Below are 17,929 nucleotides of genomic sequence, written 5' to 3'. Positions count from 1 at the left end.
GGGGAGTGTGACTGACTCTCTGGGTGTGTGAGGAGTGTGACTGACTCTCTGGGTGTGTGGGGAGTGTGACTGACTCTCTGGGTGTGTGTGGAGTGTGACTGACTCTCTGGGTGTGAGGAGTGTGACTGACTCTCTGTGTGTGTGCGGAGTGTGACTGACTCTCTGGGTGTATGAGGAGTGTGACTGACTCTCTGGGTGTGTGGGGAGTGTGACTGACTCTCTGGGTGTGAGGAGTGTGACTGACTCTCTGGGTGTGAGGAGTGTGACTGACTCTCTGGGTGTGTGGGGAGTGTGACTGACTCTCTGGGTGTGAGGAGTGTGACTGACTCTCTGGGTGTGTGGGGAGTGTGACTGACTCTCTGGGTGTGAGGAGTGTGACTGACTCTCTGGGTGTGAGGAGTGTGACTGACTCTCTGGGTGTGAGGAGTGTGACTGACTCTCTGGGTGTGAGGAGTGTGACTGACTCTCTGGGTGTGAGGAGTGTGACTGACTCTCTGGGTGTGGGGAGTGTGACTGACTCTCTGGGTGTGTGAGGAGTGTGACTGACTCTCTGGGTGTGAGGAGTGTGACTGACTCTCTGGGTGTGAGGAGTGTGACTGACTCTCTGGGTGTGTGGGGAGTGTGACTGACTCTCTGGGTGTGTGGGAGTGTGACTGACTCTCTGGGTGTGAGGAGTGTGACTGACTCTCTGGGTGTTTGGGGAGTGTGACTGACTCTCTGGGTGTGTGAGGAGTGTGACTGACTCTCTGGGTGTGAGGAGTGTGACTGACTCTCTGGGTGTGAGGAGTGTGACTGACTCTCTGGGTGTGAGGAGTGTGACTGACTCTCTGGGTGTGTGAGGAGTGTGACTGACTCTCTGGGTGTGAGGAGTGTGACTGACTCTCTGGGTGTGAGGAGTGTGACTGACTCTCTGGGTGTGTGGGGAGTGTGACTGACTCTCTGGGTGTGAGGAGTGTGACTGACTCTCTGGGTGTGGGGAGTGTGACTGACTCTCTGGGTGTGAGGAGTGTGACTGACTCTCTGGGTGTGAGGAGTGTGACTGACTCTCTGGGTGTGAGGATTGTGACTGACTCTCTGGGTGTGAGGAGTGTGACTGACTCTCTGGGTGTGTGGGGAGTGTGACTGACTCTCTGGGTGTGTGGGGAGTGTGACTGACTCTCTGGGTGTGAGGAGTGTGACTGACTCTCTGGGTGTGAGGAGTGTGACTCACTGTCTGGGTGTGAGGAGTGTGACTGACTCTCTGGGTGTGTGAGGAGTGTGACTGACTCTCTGGGTGTGTGAGGAGTGTGACTGACTCTCTGGGTGTGTGGGGAGTGTGACTGACTCTCTGGGTGTGTGTGGAGTGTGACTGACTCTCTGGGTGTGAGGAGTGTGACTGACTCTCTGGGTGTGTGGGGAGTGTGACTGACTCTCTGGGTGTGTGTGGAGTGTGACTGACTCTCTGGGTGTGAGGAGTGTGACTGACTCTCTGGGTGTGAGGAGTGTGACTGACTCTCTGGGTGTGAGGAGTGTGACTGACTCTCTGGGTGTGAGGAGTGTGACTGACTCTCTGGGTGTGAGGAGTGTGACTGACTCTCTGGGTGTGAGGAGTGTGACTGACTCTCTGGGTGTGAGGAGTGTGACTGACTCTCTGGGTGTGAGGAGTGTGACTGACTCTCTGGGTGTGTGGGGACTGTGACTGACTCTCTGGGTGTGTGGGGAGTGTGACTGACTCTCTGGGTGTGAGGAGTGTGACTGACTCTCTGGGTGTGAGGGGAGTGTGACTGACTCTCTGGGTGTGTGGGGAGTGTGACTGACTCTCTGGGTGTGAGGAGTGTGACTGCCTCTCTGGGTGTGAGGGGAGTGTGACTGACTCTCTGGGTGTGTGGGGAGTGTGACTGACTCTCTGGGTGTGAGGAGTGTGACTGACTCTCTGGGTGTGGGGAGTGTGACTGACTCTCTGGGTGTGTGAGGAGTGTGACTGACTCTCTGGGTGTGAGGAGTGTGACTGATTCTGTGGGTGTGCGGAGTGTGACTGACTCTCTGGGTGTGAGGAGTGTGACTGACTCTCTGGGTGTGTGAGGAGTGTGACTGACTCTCTGGGTGTGAGGAGTGTGACTGACTCTCTGGGTGTGTGGGGAGTGTGACTGACTCTCTGGGTGTGTGGGGAGTGTGACTGACTCTCTGGGTGTGAGGAGTGTGACTGACTCTCTGGGTGTGTGGGGAGTGTGACTGACTCTCTGGGTGTGAGGAGTGTGACTGACTCTCTGGGTGTGTGAGGAGTGTGACTGTCTCTCTGGGTGTGAGGAGTGTGACTGACTCTCTGGGTGTGTGGGGAGTGTGACTGACTCTCTGGGTGTGTGAGGAGTGTGACTGACTCTCTGGGTGTGAGGAGTGTGACTGACTCTCTGGGTGTGTGGGGAGTGTGACTGACTCTCTGGGTGTGTGGGGAGTGTGACTGACTCTCTGGGTGTGAGGAGTGTGACTGACTCTCTGGGTGTGGGGAGTGTGACTGACTCTCTGGGTGTGAGGGGAGTGTGACTGACTCTCTGGGTGTGTGAGGAGTGTGACTGACTCTCTGGGTGTGTGAGGAGTGTGACTGACTCTCTGGGTGTGGGGAGTGTGACTGACTCTCTGGGTGTGTGGGGAGTGTGACTGACTCTCTGGGTGTGAGGATTGTGACTGACTCTCTGGGTGTGTGGGGAGTGTGACTGACTCTCTGGGTGTGTGGGGAGTGTGACTGACTCTCTGGGTGTGAGGAGTGTGACTGACTCTCTGGGTGTGAGGAGTGTGACTGACTCTCTGGGTGTGAGGAGTGTGACTGACTCTCTGGGTGTGAGGAGTGTGACTGACTCTCTGGGTGTGAGGAGTGTGACTGACTCTCTGGGTGTGAGGAGTGTGACTGACTCTCTGGGTGTGAGGAGTGTGACTGACTCTCTGGGTGTGAGGAGTGTGACTGACTCTCTGGGTGTGGGGAGTGTGACTGACTCTCTGGGTGTGAGGAGTGTGACTGACTCTCTGGGTGTGAGGAGTGTGACTGACTCTCTGTGTGTGTGAGGAGTGTGACTGACTCTCTGGGTGTGTGAGGAGTGTGACTGACTCTCTGTGTGTGTGGGGAGTGTGACTGACTCTCTGGGTGTGTGAGGAGTGTGACTGACTCTCTGGGTGTGAGGAGTGTGACTGACTCTCTGGGTGTGAGGAGTGTGACTGACTCTCTGGGTGTGAGGAGTGTGACTGACTCTCTGGGTGTGAGGAGTGTGACTGACTCTCTGGGTGTGAGGAGTGTGACTGACTCTCTGGGTGTGTGGGGAGTGTGACTGACTCTCTGGGTGTGTGAGGAGTGTGACTGACTCTCTGGGTGTGAGGAGTGTGACTGATTCTCTGGGTGTGAGGAGTGTGACTGACTCTCTGGGTGTGTGGGGAGTGTGACTGACTCTCTGGGTGTGTGGGGAGTGTGACTGACTCTCTGGGTGTGAGGAGTGTGACTGACTCTCTGGGTGTGAGGAGTGTGACTGACTCTCTGTGTGTGAGGAGTGTGACTGACTCTCTGGGTGTGAGGAGTGTGACTGACTCTCTGGGTGTGAGGAGTGTGACTGACTCTCTGGGTGTGAGGAGTGTGACTGACTCTCTGGGTGTGAGGAGTGTGACTGACTCTCTGGGTGTGTGGCGAGTGTGACTGACTCTCTGGGTGTGAGGAGTGTGACTGACTCGCTGGGTGTGTGGGGAGTGTGACTGACTCTCTGGGTGTGAGGAGTGTGACTGACTCTCTGGGTGTGTGAGGAGTGTGACTGTCTCTCTGGGTGTGAGGAGTGTGACTGACTCTCTGGGTGTGTGGGGAGTGTGACTGACTCTCTGGGTGTGTGAGGAGTGTGACTGACTCTCTGGGTGTGAGGAGTGTGACTGACTCTCTGGGTGTGTGGGGAGTGTGACTGACTCTCTGGGTGTGTGGGGAGTGTGACTGACTCTCTGGGTGTGAGGAGTGTGACTGACTCTCTGGGTGTGGGGTGTGTGACTGACTCTCTGGGTGTGAGGGGAGTGTGACTGACTCTCTGGGTGTGTGAGGAGTGTGACTGACTCTCTGGGTGTGTGAGGAGTGTGACTGACTCTCTGGGTGTGGGGAGTGTGACTGACTCTCTGGGTGTGTGGGGAGTGTGACTGACTCTCTGGGTGTGAGGATTGTGACTGACTCTCTGGGTGTGTGGGGAGTGTGACTGACTCTCTGGGTGTGTGGGGAGTGTGACTGACTCTCTGGGTGTGAGGAGTGTGACTGACTCTCTGGGTGTGAGGAGTGTGACTGACTCTCTGGGTGTGAGGAGTGTGACTGACTCTCTGGGTGTGAGGAGTGTGACTGACTCTCTGGGTGTGAGGAGTGTGACTGACTCTCTGGGTGTGAGGAGTGTGACTGACTCTCTGGGTGTGAGGAGTGTGACTGACTCTCTGGGTGTGAGGAGTGTGACTGACTCTCTGGGTGTGGGGAGTGTGACTGACTCTCTGGGTGTGAGGAGTGTGACTGACTCTCTGGGTGTGAGGAGTGTGACTGACTCTCTGTGTGTGTGAGGAGTGTGACTGACTCTCTGGGTGTGTGAGGAGTGTGACTGACTCTCTGTGTGTGTGGGGAGTGTGACTGACTCTCTGGGTGTGTGAGGAGTGTGACTGACTCTCTGGGTGTGAGGAGTGTGACTGACTCTCTGGGTGTGAGGAGTGTGACTGACTCTCTGGGTGTGAGGAGTGTGACTGACTCTCTGGGTGTGAGGAGTGTGACTGACTCTCTGGGTGTGAGGAGTGTGACTGACTCTCTGGGTGTGTGGGGAGTGTGACTGACTCTCTGGGTGTGTGAGGAGTGTGACTGACTCTCTGGGTGTGAGGAGTGTGACTGACTCTCTGGGTGTGAGGAGTGTGACTGACTCTCTGGGTGTGTGGGGAGTGTGACTGACTCTCTGGGTGTGTGGGGAGTGTGACTGACTCTCTGGGTGTGAGGAGTGTGACTGACTCTCTGGGTGTGAGGAGTGTGACTGACTCTCTGTGTGTGAGGAGTGTGACTGACTCTCTGGGTGTGAGGAGTGTGACTGACTCTCTGGGTGTGAGGAGTGTGACTGACTCTCTGGGTGTGAGGAGTGTGACTGACTCTCTGGGTGTGAGGAGTGTGACTGACTCTCTGGGTGTGAGGAGTGTGACTGACTCTCTGGGTGTGAGGAGTGTGACTGTACCCAAGCCGGTTCCTGTATAACTTTCCTTGTAAACTAAAGCATCCTTTTCTGTTCCAGCTCCTGAAATCATAAACTATGAACCACTCGGACCGCCAGCCGACATGTGGTGAGTTCAAAGACACCAGACACCCGGCAGACACCAGACAGGTCCCAGACATCAGACAGACACCAGAGATTAGACAGACAGCAGACACCAGACACCATACAATATACAATGTACAACATACACCAGACACCAGACAGACACTAGACACCATAAAACATACACCAAACACCAGACAGGCACCAGGCCTGACACTAGACAGACACCAGACACCCACCAGACACCATACAACATATACCAGACTGTAGAGAGGCACCACCAGACACCAGTCAGTCACCAGTCAGTAGACACCAGACAGGCACCAGACACCAGACGCTGTACCAGCGCGCAGTGTCGAAATCCATTCCCGGACGAGGAGGGAGTGAGTGGATTGAACACAGACGGAGACACCGTACCCACAGTGGTCTGTAAATGTCCCTCGCAGGACTGCGCCGTCGGTAAGGGAGATCTCAGGTCCCGTCACTGGTCTGGGATGGGTGACCTGGTCTCAGCCCGGGGATCATTAGGGGAAATCAGGGGACCTCAGCACCCTCGGCATTTCTGCTCTCGCTCAGCCAGCCAATGGTGGGACGTGGAGGTCTGCGATGCTCTCCATGGTTCAATATCCTGCAAACCGTCACTGGGAATGATGAATGGCCGCTTGCAGGTGTGCAGATACACAGGCCCTGAGGGTGCAGATACACAGGCCCTGAGGGGGCAGATACACAGGCCCTGAGGGTGCGGATACACAGGCCCTGAGGGGGCAGATACACAGGCCCTGAGGGTGCGGATACACAGACCCTGAGGGTGCGGATACACAGGCCCTGAGGGGGTAGATACACAGGCCCTGAGGGGGCAGATACACAGGCCCTGAGGGTGCGGATACACAGACCCTGAGGGTGCGGATACACAGGCCCTGAGGGTGCGGATACACAGACCCTGAGGGTGCGGATACACAGGCCCTGAGGGGGCAGATACACAGGCCCTGAGGGTGCGGATACACAGGCCCTGAGGGTGCGGATACACAGGCCCTGAGGGGGCAGATACACAGGCCCTGAGGGTGCGGATACACAGGCCCTGAGGGTGCGGATACACAGGCCCTGAGGGTGCGGATACACAGGCCCTGAGGGTGCGGATACACAGGCCCTGAGGGTGCGGATACACAGGCCCTGAGGGTGCGGATACACAGGCCCTGAGGGTGCGGATACACAGGCCCTGAGGGTGCAGATACACAGGGCCTGAGGGTGCGGATACACAGGCCCTGAGGGTGCAGATACACAGGCCCTGAGGGTGCGGATACACAGGCCCTGAGGGTGCGGATACACAGGCCCTGAGGGTGCAGATACACAGGGCCTGAGGGTGCGGATACACAGGCCCTGAGGGTGCAGATACACAGACCCTGAGGGGGTGGATACACAGGCCCTGAGGGGGTAGATACACAGGCCCTGAGGGGGTGGATACACAGGCCCTGAGGGGGAAGATACACAGGCCCTGAGGGGGTAGATACACAGGCCCTGAGGGGGTAGATACACAGGCCCTGAGGGGGTAGATACACAGGCCCTGAGGGTGCGGATACACAGACCCTGAGGTTGCGGATACACAGACCCTGAGGGTGCGGATACACAGGCCCAGAGGGGGTCGATACACAGCCCCTGAGGGTGCGGATACACAGACCCTGAGGGGGTAGATACACAGGCCCTGAGGGTGCGGATACACAGACCCTGAGGGTGCGGATACACAGGCCCTGAGGGTGCGGATACACAGGCCCTGAGGGTGCAGATACACAGGCCCTGAGGGGGTAGATACACAGGCCCTGAGGATGCGGATACACAGACCCTGAGGGTGCGGATACACAGGCCCTGAGGGTGCGGATACACAGGCCCTGAGGGTGCAGATACACAGGCCCTGAGGGGGTAGATACACAGGCCCTGAGGGTGCGGATACACAGGCCCTGAGGGTGCGGATACACAGGCCCTGAGGGTGCGGATACACAGACCCTGAGGGTGCGGATACACAGGCCCTGAGGGTGCGGATACACAGGCCCTGAGGGTGCGGATACACAGGCCCTGAGGGTGCGGATACACAGACCCTGAGGGGGGAGATACACAGGCCCTGAGGGGGTAGATACACAGACCCTGCTGTAGACTGTTGTGTCGACGGGTCAGTGAGAGTGGTCTCCTGTTTAGCCTCTCACTCACCACCAGTCCGACTGATTATTAATCCCTTCCCTGTTCTTTTTCAGGAGTGTCGGAGTGATCACCTACATCCTGTGAGTATCACACAGGCCGAAACATCCGTACGGGGTCTGGCTCTCTGTTTATGGGGATTTACTCTCTGTTTATGGGGATTTACTCTCTGTTTATGGGGATTTACTCTCTGTTTATGGGGATTTACTCTCTGTTTATGGGGTTTTGCTCTCTGTTTATGGGGTTTTACTCTCTGTTTATGGGGATTTACTCTCTGTTTATGGGGATTTACTCTCTGTTTATGGGGTTTTACTCTCTGTTTATGGGGATTTACTCTCTGTTTATGGGGATTTACTCTCTGTTTATGGGGATTTACTCTCTGTTTATGGGGTTTTACTCTCTGTTTATGGGGATTTACTCTCTGTTTATGGGGATTTACTCTCTGTTTATGGGGATTTACTCTCTGTTTATGGGGATTTACTCTCTGTTTATGGGGTTTTACTCTCTGTTTATGGGGATTTACTCTCTGTTTATGGGGTTTTACTCTCTGTTTATGGGGATTTACTCTCTGTTTATGGGGATTTACTCTCTGTTTATGGGGATTTACTCTCTGTTTATGGGGTTTTACTCTCTGTTTATGGGGTTTTACTCTCTGTTTATGGGGATTTACTCTCTGTTTATGGGGTTTTACTCTCTGTTTATGGGGATTTCCTCTCTGTTTATGGGGATTTACTCTCTGTTTATGGGGTTTTGCTCTCTGTTTATGGGGATTTACTCTCTGTTTATGGGGTTTTACTCTCTGTTTATGGGGTTTTACTCTCTGTTTATGGGGATTTACTCTCTGTTTATGGGGATTTACTCTCTGTTTATGGGGATTTACTCTCTGTTTATGGGGATTTACTCTCTGTTCATGGGGATTTACTCTCTGTTTATGGGGATTTACTCTCTGTTTATGGGGTTTTGCTCTCTGTTTATGGGGATTTACTCTCTGTTTATGGGGATTTACTCTCTGTTTATGGGGTTTTGCTCTCTGTTTATGGGGATTTACTCTCTGTTGATGGGGTTTTACTCTCTGTTTATGGGGATTTACTCTCTGTTTATGGGGTTTTGCTCTCTGTTTATGGGGATTTACTCTCTATTTATGGGGATTTACGCTCTGTTTATGGCGATTTACTCTCTGTTTATGGGGATTTACTCTCTGTTTATGGGGATTTACGCTCTGTTTATGGGGATTTACTCTCTGTTTATGGGGATTTACTCTCTGTTTATGGGGTTTTGCTCTCTGTTTATGGGGATTTACTCTCTGTTTATGGGGTTTTACTCTCTGTTTATGGGGATTTACTCTCTGTTTATGGGGATTTACTCTCTGTTTATGGGGTCTTGCTCTGTTTCAAACCCGCGACCTCTACCACCTAGAAGGACAAGGGCAGCAGGCACATGGGAACAACACCACCTGCACGTTCCCCTCCAAGTCACACACCATCCCGACTTGGAAATATATCGGCCGTTCCTTCATCGTCGCTGGGTCAAAATCCTGGAACTCCCTTCCTAACAGCACTGTGGGAGAACCTTCACCACACGGACTGCAGCGGTTCAAGAAGGCGGCTCACCACCACCTTCTCAAGGGCAATTAGGGATGGGCAATAAATGCCGGCCTCGCCAGCGACGCCCACATCCCGAGACTGAATAAAAATAGAACCAGAGGGGGAGATGAGGAGATTTTTTTTACGCAGCGAGTTGTTCTGATCTGGAATTCGCTGCCTGAAAGGGCGGTGGAAGCAGATTCAATAGTAACTTTCAAAAGGGAATTGGATAAATACTTGAAGGGAAAATAAGCGGAAAGGGGCAGGGGAGGTGGAACCAATTGGGTAGCTCTTTCAAAGAGCCAACACTGGCACCATGGGCCGAATGGCCTCCTCCTGTGCTGTATCATTCTCTGATTGCGATCTGGTGTCTGGTTCAGGGTGTGACCTGTGACCTGTGACCCTCTCTGCCCTTTCTACCCCCGCTCCAGCCTCAGCGGCCTGTCCCCATTCCAGGGAGACACCGATAACGAGACTCTCTCCAACATCGTGCGGTTGAATTACGAGATGGAGGATCAGTGCTTTGGGAAGACCAGCAACATGGCGAAGGACTTCATCCGCAAATTACTGATCACGGACCCCAAGTGAGTAACGGGACATCCCTAACCCTGGGCATCGCTCAGACCAAGCTCTCAGCAACCCCCCGTCTGTCAACATTCACTGCACCTCAGTAACACGTACACACTGGGTGATTCCTGTACACTGTCCTGATACCAGTGTGTACACTGATACACTGGGTGATTCCTCTACACCGTCCTGATACCAGTGTGTACACTGATACACTGGGAGATTCCTGTACACCGTCCTGATACCAGTGTGTACACTGGTACACCGGGTGATTCCTGTACACCGTCCTGATATCAGTGTGTACACTGATACACTGGGAGATTCCTGTACACCGTCCTGATACCAGTGTGTACACTGATACACTGGGAGATTCCTGTACACCGTCCTGATACCAGTGTGTACACTGATACACTGGGTGATTCCTGTACACCGTCCTGATATCTGTGTACACTGATACACTGGGTGATTCCTGTACACCGTCCTGATACCAGTGTACACTGATACACTGGGCAATTCCTGTACACCGTCCTGATATCAGTGTACACGGATACACTGGGTGATTCCTGTACACCGTCCTGATACCAGTGTGTACACTGATACACTGGGTGATTCCTGTACACCGTCATGATACCAGTGTACACTGATACACTGGGTGATTCCTGTACACCGTCCTGATATCAGTGTGTACACTGATACACTGGGTGATTCCTGTACACGGTCCTGATACCAGTGTGTACACTGATACACTGGGTGATTCCTGTACACTGTCCTGATATCAGTGTGTACACTGATACACTGGGTGATTCCTGTACACCGTCCTGATACCATTGTGTACACTGATACACTGGGCGATTCCTGTACACCGTCCTGATACCAGTGTGTACACTGATACACTGGGCGATTCCTGTACACCGTCCTGATACCAGTGTGTACACTGATACACTGGGCGATTCCTGTACACCGTCCTGATACCAGTGTGTACACTGATACACAGGGTGATTCCTGTACACCGTCCTGATACCAGTGTGTACACTGATACACCGGGTGATTCCTGTGCACCATCCTGATATCAGTGTGTACACTAATAAACTGGGCAATTCCTGTACACCGTCCTGATACCAGTGTGTACACTGATACACTGGGTGATTCCTGTACACTGTCCTGATACCAGTGTGTACACTGATACACCGGGTGATTCCTGTACACCGTCCTGATACCAGTGTGTACGCTGATACACTGGGTGATTCCTGTACACCGTCCTCATACCAGTGTGTACACTGATACACTTGGTGATTCCTGTACACCGTCCTGATACCAGTGTGTACACTGATACACTGGGTGATTCCTGTACACCGTCCTGATACCAGTGTACACTGATACACTGGGTGATTCCTGCACACCGTCCTGATATCAGTGTGTACACTGATACACTGGGTGATTCCTGTACACGGTCCTGATACCAGTGTGTACACTGATACACTGGGTGATTCCTGTACACTGTCCTGATATCAGTGTGTACACTGATACACTGGGCAATTCCTGTACACCGTCCTGATACCAGTGTGTACACTGATACACTGGGCGATTCCTGTACACCGTCCTGATACCAGTGTGTACACTGATACACTGGGCGATTCCTGTACACTGTCCTGATACCAGTGTGTACACTGATACACTGGGCGATTCCTGTACACCGTCCTGATACCAGTGTGTACACTGATACACTGGGTGATTCCTGTACACCTTCCTGATACCAGTGTGTACACTGATACACCGGGTGATTCCTGTACACGGTCCTGATACCAGTGTGTACACTGATACACTGGGTGATTCCTGTACACCGTCCTGATACCAGTGTGTACACTGATACACTGGGTGATTCCTGTACACCGTTCTGATACCAGTGTGTACACTGATACACTGGGTGATTCCTGTACACCGTCCTGATACCAGTGTGTACACTGATACACTGGGTGATTCCTGTACACCGTCCTGATACCAGTGTGTACACTGATACACTGGGTGAATCCTGTACACCGTCCTGATACCAGTGTGTACACTGATAAACCGGGTGATTCCTGTACACCGTCCTGATACCAGTGTGTACACTGATACACTGGGTGATTCCTGTGCACCTTCCTGATATCAGTGTACACTGATACACTGGGCAATTCCTGTACACCGTCCTGATATCATTGTGTACAATGATACACGGGGTGATTCCTGTACACCGTCCTGATACCAGTGTGTACACTGATACACTGGGTGATTCCTGTACACCTTCCTGATATCAGTGTACACTGATACACTGGGCAATTCCTGTACACCGTCCTGATACCAGTGTGTACACTGATACACGGGCCAATTCCGGTACACCGTCCTGATACCAGTGTGTACAATGATACACGGGGTGATTCCTGTACACCGTCCTGATACCAGTGTGTACACTGATACACTGGGTGATTCCTGTACACCTTCCTGATATCAGTGTACACTGATACACTGGGCAATTCCTGTACACCGTCCTGATACCAGTGTGTACACTGATAAACGGGGTGATTCCTGTACACCGTCCTGATACCAGTGTGTACACTGATACACTGGGTGATTCCTGTACACCGTCCTGATAACAGTGTGTACACTGATACACTGGGTGATTCCTGTACACTGTCCTGATATCAGTGTGTACACTGATACATCGGGTGATTCCTGTACACTGTCCTGATATCAGTGTACACTGATGCACAGGGTGATTCCTGTACACCGTCCTGATACCAGTGTGCACTGATGCACAGGGTGATTCCTGTACACCGTCCTGATATCAGTGTGCACTGATACACTGGATGATTCCTGTACACCGTCCTGATACCAGTGTGTACACTGATACACTGGGTGATTCCTGTACACCGTCCTGATACCAGTGTGTACACTGATACACTGGGTGATTCCTGTACACCGTCCTGATATCATTGTGTACACTGATACACGGGCCAATTCCTGTACACCGTCCTGATACCAGTGTGTACACTGATACACGGGGTGATTCCTGTACACCGTCCTGATACCAGTGTGTACACTGATACACTGGGTGATTCCTGTACACCGTCCTGATAACAGTGTACACTGATACACTGGGTGATTCCTGTACACCGTCCTGATATCAGTGTGTACACTGATACACTGGGTGATTCCTGTGCACATTCCTGATATCAGTGTACACTGATACACTGGGCAATTCCTGTACACCGTCCTGATACCAGTGTGTGCACTGATACACGGGGTGATTCCTGTACACCGTCCTGATACCAGTGTGTACACTGATACACTGGGTGATTCCTGTACACCGTCCTGATACCACTGTGTGCACTGATACACTGGGTGATTCCTGTACACTGTCCTGATATCAGTGTGCACTGATGCACAGGGTGATTCCTGTACACTGTCCTGATACCAGTGTGTACACTGATGCACAGGGTGATTCCTGTACACTGTCCTGATACCAGTGTGTACACTGATGCACAGGGTGATTCCTGTACACCGTCCTGATACCAGTGTGCACTGATGCACAGGGTGATTCCTGTACACTGTCCTGATACCAGTGTGTACACTGATACACAGGGTGATTCCTGTACACCGTCCCGATATCAGTGTGCACTGATGCACAGGGCGATTTCTGTACACCGTCCTGATACCAGTGTGTACACTGATACACCGGGTGATTCCTGTACACCGTCCTGATACCAGTGTGTACACTGATACACTTGGTGATTCCTGTACACCGACCTGATATCAGTGTGTACACTGATACACCGGGTGATTCCTGTACACCGTCCTGATACCAGTGTGTACACTGATACACCGGGTGATTCCTGTACACTGTCCTGATACCAGTGTCCACTGATACACTGGGTGATTCCTGTACACCGTCCTGATACCAGTGTACACTGATACACTGGGTGATTCCTGTACACCGTCCTGATACCAGTGTGTACACTGATACACCGGGTGATTCCTGTACACCGTCCTGATACCAGTGTGTACACTGATACACCGGGTGATTCCTGTACACTGTCCTGATACCAGTGTACACTGATACACTGGGTGATTCCTGTACACCGTCCTGATACCAGTGTGCACACTGATACACTGGGCAATTCCTGTACACCGTCCTGATATCATTGTGTACACTGATACACGGGCCAATTCCTGTACACCGTCCTGATACCAGTGTGTACACTGATACACGGGTTGATTCCTGTACACCGTCCTGATACCAGTGTGTACACTGATACACGGGGTGATTCCTGTACACCGTCCTGATATCAGTGTACACTGATACACTGGGTTATTCCTGTACACTGTCCTGATATCAGTGTACACTGATGCACAGCGTGATTCCTGTACACCATCCTGATACCAGTGTGCACTGATGCACAGCGTGATTCCTGTACACCGTCCGGATATCAGTGTGCACTGATGCACAGGGTGATTCCTGTACACCGTCCTGATACCAGTGTGTACACTGATACACCGGGTGATTTCTGTACACCGTCCTGATACCAGTGTGTACACTGATACACCGGGTGATTCCTGTACACCGTCCTGATACCAGTGTGTACACTGATACACCGGGTGATTCCTGTACACCGTCCTGATATCAGTGTGTACACTGATACACCGGGTGATTCCTGTACACTGTCCTGATATCAGTGTGTACACTGATACACTGGGTGATTCCTGTACACCGTCCTGATACCAGTGTGTACACTGATACACCGGGTGATTCCTGTACACCGTCCTGATACCAGTGTGTACACTGATACACCGGGTGATTCCTGTACACTGACCTGATATCAGTGTGTATACTGATACACTGGGTGATTCCTGTACACCGTCCTGATATCGGTCTGTACACTGATACACTGGGTGATTCCTGTACACCGTCCTGATACCAGTGTGTACACTGATACACTGGGTGATTCCTGTACACCGTCCTGATATCAGTTTACACTGATACACTGGGTGATTCCTGTACACCGTCCTGATACCAGTGTACACTGATACACTGGGTGATTCCTGTACACCGTCCTGATACCAGTGTGTACACTGATACACTGGGTGATTCCTGTACACGGTCCTGATACCAGTGTGTACACTGATACACTGGGTGATTCCTGTACACTGTCCTGATATCAGTGTGTACACTGATACACTGGGTGATTCCTGTACACCGTCCTGATACCAGTGTGTACACTGATACACTGGGCGATTCCTGTACACCGTCCTGATACCAGTGTGTACACTGATACATTGGGCGATTCCTGTACACCGTCCTGATACCAGTGTGTACACTGATACACCGGGTGATTCCTGTGCACCATCCTGATATCAGTGTGTACACTGATAAACTGGGCGATTCCTGTACACCGTCCTGATACCAGTGTGTACACTGATACACTTGGTGATTCCTGTACAACGTCCTGATACCAGTGTGTACACTGATACACCGGGTGATTCCTGTACACCGTCCTGATACCAGTGTGTACACTGATACACCGGGTGATTCCTGTACACCGTCCTGATACCAGTGTACACTGATACACTGGGTGATTCCTGTACACCGTCCTGATACCAGTGTGCACACTGATACACTGGGCAATTCCTGTACACCGTCCTGATATCATTGTGTACACTGATACACGGGCCAATTCCTGTACACCGTCCTGATACCAATGTGTACACTGATACACGGGGTGATTCCTGTACACCGTCCTGATACCAGTGTGCACACTGATACACTGGGTGATTCCTGTACACCTTCCTGATATCAGTGTACACTGATACACTGGGCAATTCCTGTACACCGTCCTGATACCAGTGTGTGCAGTGATACACTGGGTGATTCCTGTACACCGTCCTGATAACAGTGTACACTGGTACACTGGGTGATTCCTGTACACCGTCCTGATATCAGTGTACACTGATACACTGGGTGATTCCTGTACACCGTCCTGATACCAGTGTGTGCACTGATACACTGGGTGATTCCTGTACACTGTCCTGATACCAGTGTGTACACGGATACACCGGGTGATTCCTGTACATTGTCCTGATATCAGTGTACACTGATGCACAGGGTGATTCCTGTACACCGTCCTGATACCAGTGTGCACTGATGCACAGGGTGATTCCTGTACACCGTCCTGATACCAGTGTACACTGATACACAGGGTGATTCCTGCACACCGTCCCGATATCAGTGTGCACTGATGCACAGGGTGATTCCTGTACACCGTCCTGATACCAGTGTGTACACTGATACACCGGGTGATTCCTGTCCACCGTCCTGAAACCAGTGTGTACACTGATACACCGGGTGATTCCTGTACACCATCCTGATACCAGTGTACACTGATACACTGGGTGATTCCTGTACACCGTCCTGATACCAGTGTGTACACTGATACACTCGGCAATTCCTGTGCACCGTCCTGATATCATTGTGTACACTGATACACGGGCCAATTCCTGTACACCGTCCTGATACCAGTGTGTACACTGATACACGGGGTGATTCCTGTACACCGTCCTGATACCAGTGTGTACACTGATACACGGGGTGATTCCTGTACGCCGTCCTGATACCAGTGTGTACACTGATACACGGGGTGATTCCTGTACACCGTCCTGATACCAGTGTGTACACTGATACACTGGGCAATTCCTGTACACCGTCCTGATATCAGTGTGTACACTGATACACGGGCCAATTCCTGTACACCGTCCTGATACCAGTGTGTACACTGATACACGGGGTGATTCCTGTACACCGTCCTGATACCAGTGTGTACACTGATACACGGGGTGATTCCTGTACACCGTCCTGATACCAGTGTGTATACTGATACACTGGGTGATTCCTGTACACCTTCCTGATACCAGTGTGTACACTGATACACCGGGAGATTCCTGTACACCGTCCTGATATCAGTGTACACTGATACACTGGGTGATTCCTGTACACCGTCCTGATACCAGTGTGTACACTGATACACTGGGTGATTCCTGTACACCTTCCTGATATCAGTGTACACTGATACACTGGGTGATTCCTGTACACCGTCCTGATACTAGTGTGTACACTGATACACTGGGTGATTCCTGTACACTGTCCTGATATCAGTGTGTACACTGATACACCGGGTGATTCCTGTACACTGTCCTGATATCAGTGTACACTGATGCACAGGGTGATTCCTGTACACAGTCCTGATACTAGTGTGCACTGATGCACAGGGTGATTCCTGTACACCGTCCTGATACCAGTGTACACTGATACACAGGGTGATTCCTGTACACCGTCCTGATACCAGTGTGTACACTGATACACCGGGTGATTCCTGTACACCGTCCTGATACCAGTGTGTACACTGATACACCGTGTGATTCCTGTACACCGTCCTGATACCAGTGTGTACACTGATACACCGGGTGATTCCTGTACACCGTCCTGATATCAGTGTGTACACTGATACACCGGGTGATTCCTGTACACTGTCCTGATATCAGTGTGTACACTGATACACTGGGTGAGTCCTGTACACCGTCCTGATACCAGTGTGTACACTGATACACCGGGTGATTCCTGTACACTGTCCTGATATCAGTGTGTACACTGATACACCGGGTGATTCCTGTACACCGTCCTGATATCGGTCTGTGCACTGATACACTGGGTGATTCCTGTACAACGCCCTGATCCCAGTGTGTACACTGATACACTGGGTGATTCCTGTACACCGTCCTGATATCAGTGTACACTGATACACTGGGTGATTCCTGTACACCGTCCTGATACCAGTGTACACTGATACACTGGGTGATTCCTGTACACCGTCCTGATACCAGTGTGTACACTGATACACTGGGTGATTCCTGTACACCGTCCTGATACCAGTGTACACTGATACACTGGGTGATTCCTGTACACCGTCCTGATATCAGTGTGTACACTGATACACTGGGTGATTCCTGTACACCGTCCTGATACCAGTGTACACTGATACACTGGGTGATTCCTGTACACGGTCCTGATACCAGTGTGCACACTGATACACTGCGTGATTCCTGTACACCGTCCTGATACCAGTGTGTACACTGATACACTGGGTGATTCCTGTACACTGTCCTGATATCAGTGTGTACACTGATACACTGGGTGATTCCTGTACACCGTCCTGATACCAGTGTACACTGATACACTGGGTGATTCCTGTACACGGTCCTGATACCAGTGTGCACACTGATACACTGGGTGATTCCTGT

At 51.9% G+C, this 17,929-nt stretch overlaps 1 protein-coding gene across 1 annotated transcript in view; it reads left to right on the top strand.

Moving 5' to 3' along the window:
* LOC137309045 (death-associated protein kinase 2-like) overlaps positions 1 to 17,929 on the top strand; it is a gene marked incomplete at its 3' end in the record, with an annotated part of 512,905 nt that overhangs the window by 472,164 nt on the left and 22,812 nt on the right. The window contains exons 6-8 of the mRNA XM_067977381.1: positions 5,244 to 5,292; positions 7,511 to 7,537; positions 9,469 to 9,621. Coding sequence (XP_067833482.1) covers positions 5,244 to 5,292; positions 7,511 to 7,537; positions 9,469 to 9,621 — 229 coding nt within the window. The remainder of the gene's footprint in view (positions 1 to 5,243; positions 5,293 to 7,510; positions 7,538 to 9,468; positions 9,622 to 17,929) is intronic.

The sequence above is a fragment of the Heptranchias perlo genome, unplaced genomic scaffold (assembly GCF_035084215.1).
Source record: "Heptranchias perlo isolate sHepPer1 unplaced genomic scaffold, sHepPer1.hap1 HAP1_SCAFFOLD_146, whole genome shotgun sequence".
NCBI lineage: Eukaryota > Metazoa > Chordata > Chondrichthyes > Hexanchiformes > Hexanchidae > Heptranchias > Heptranchias perlo.
This window is presented reverse-complemented; position numbering and strand designations above follow the sequence as displayed.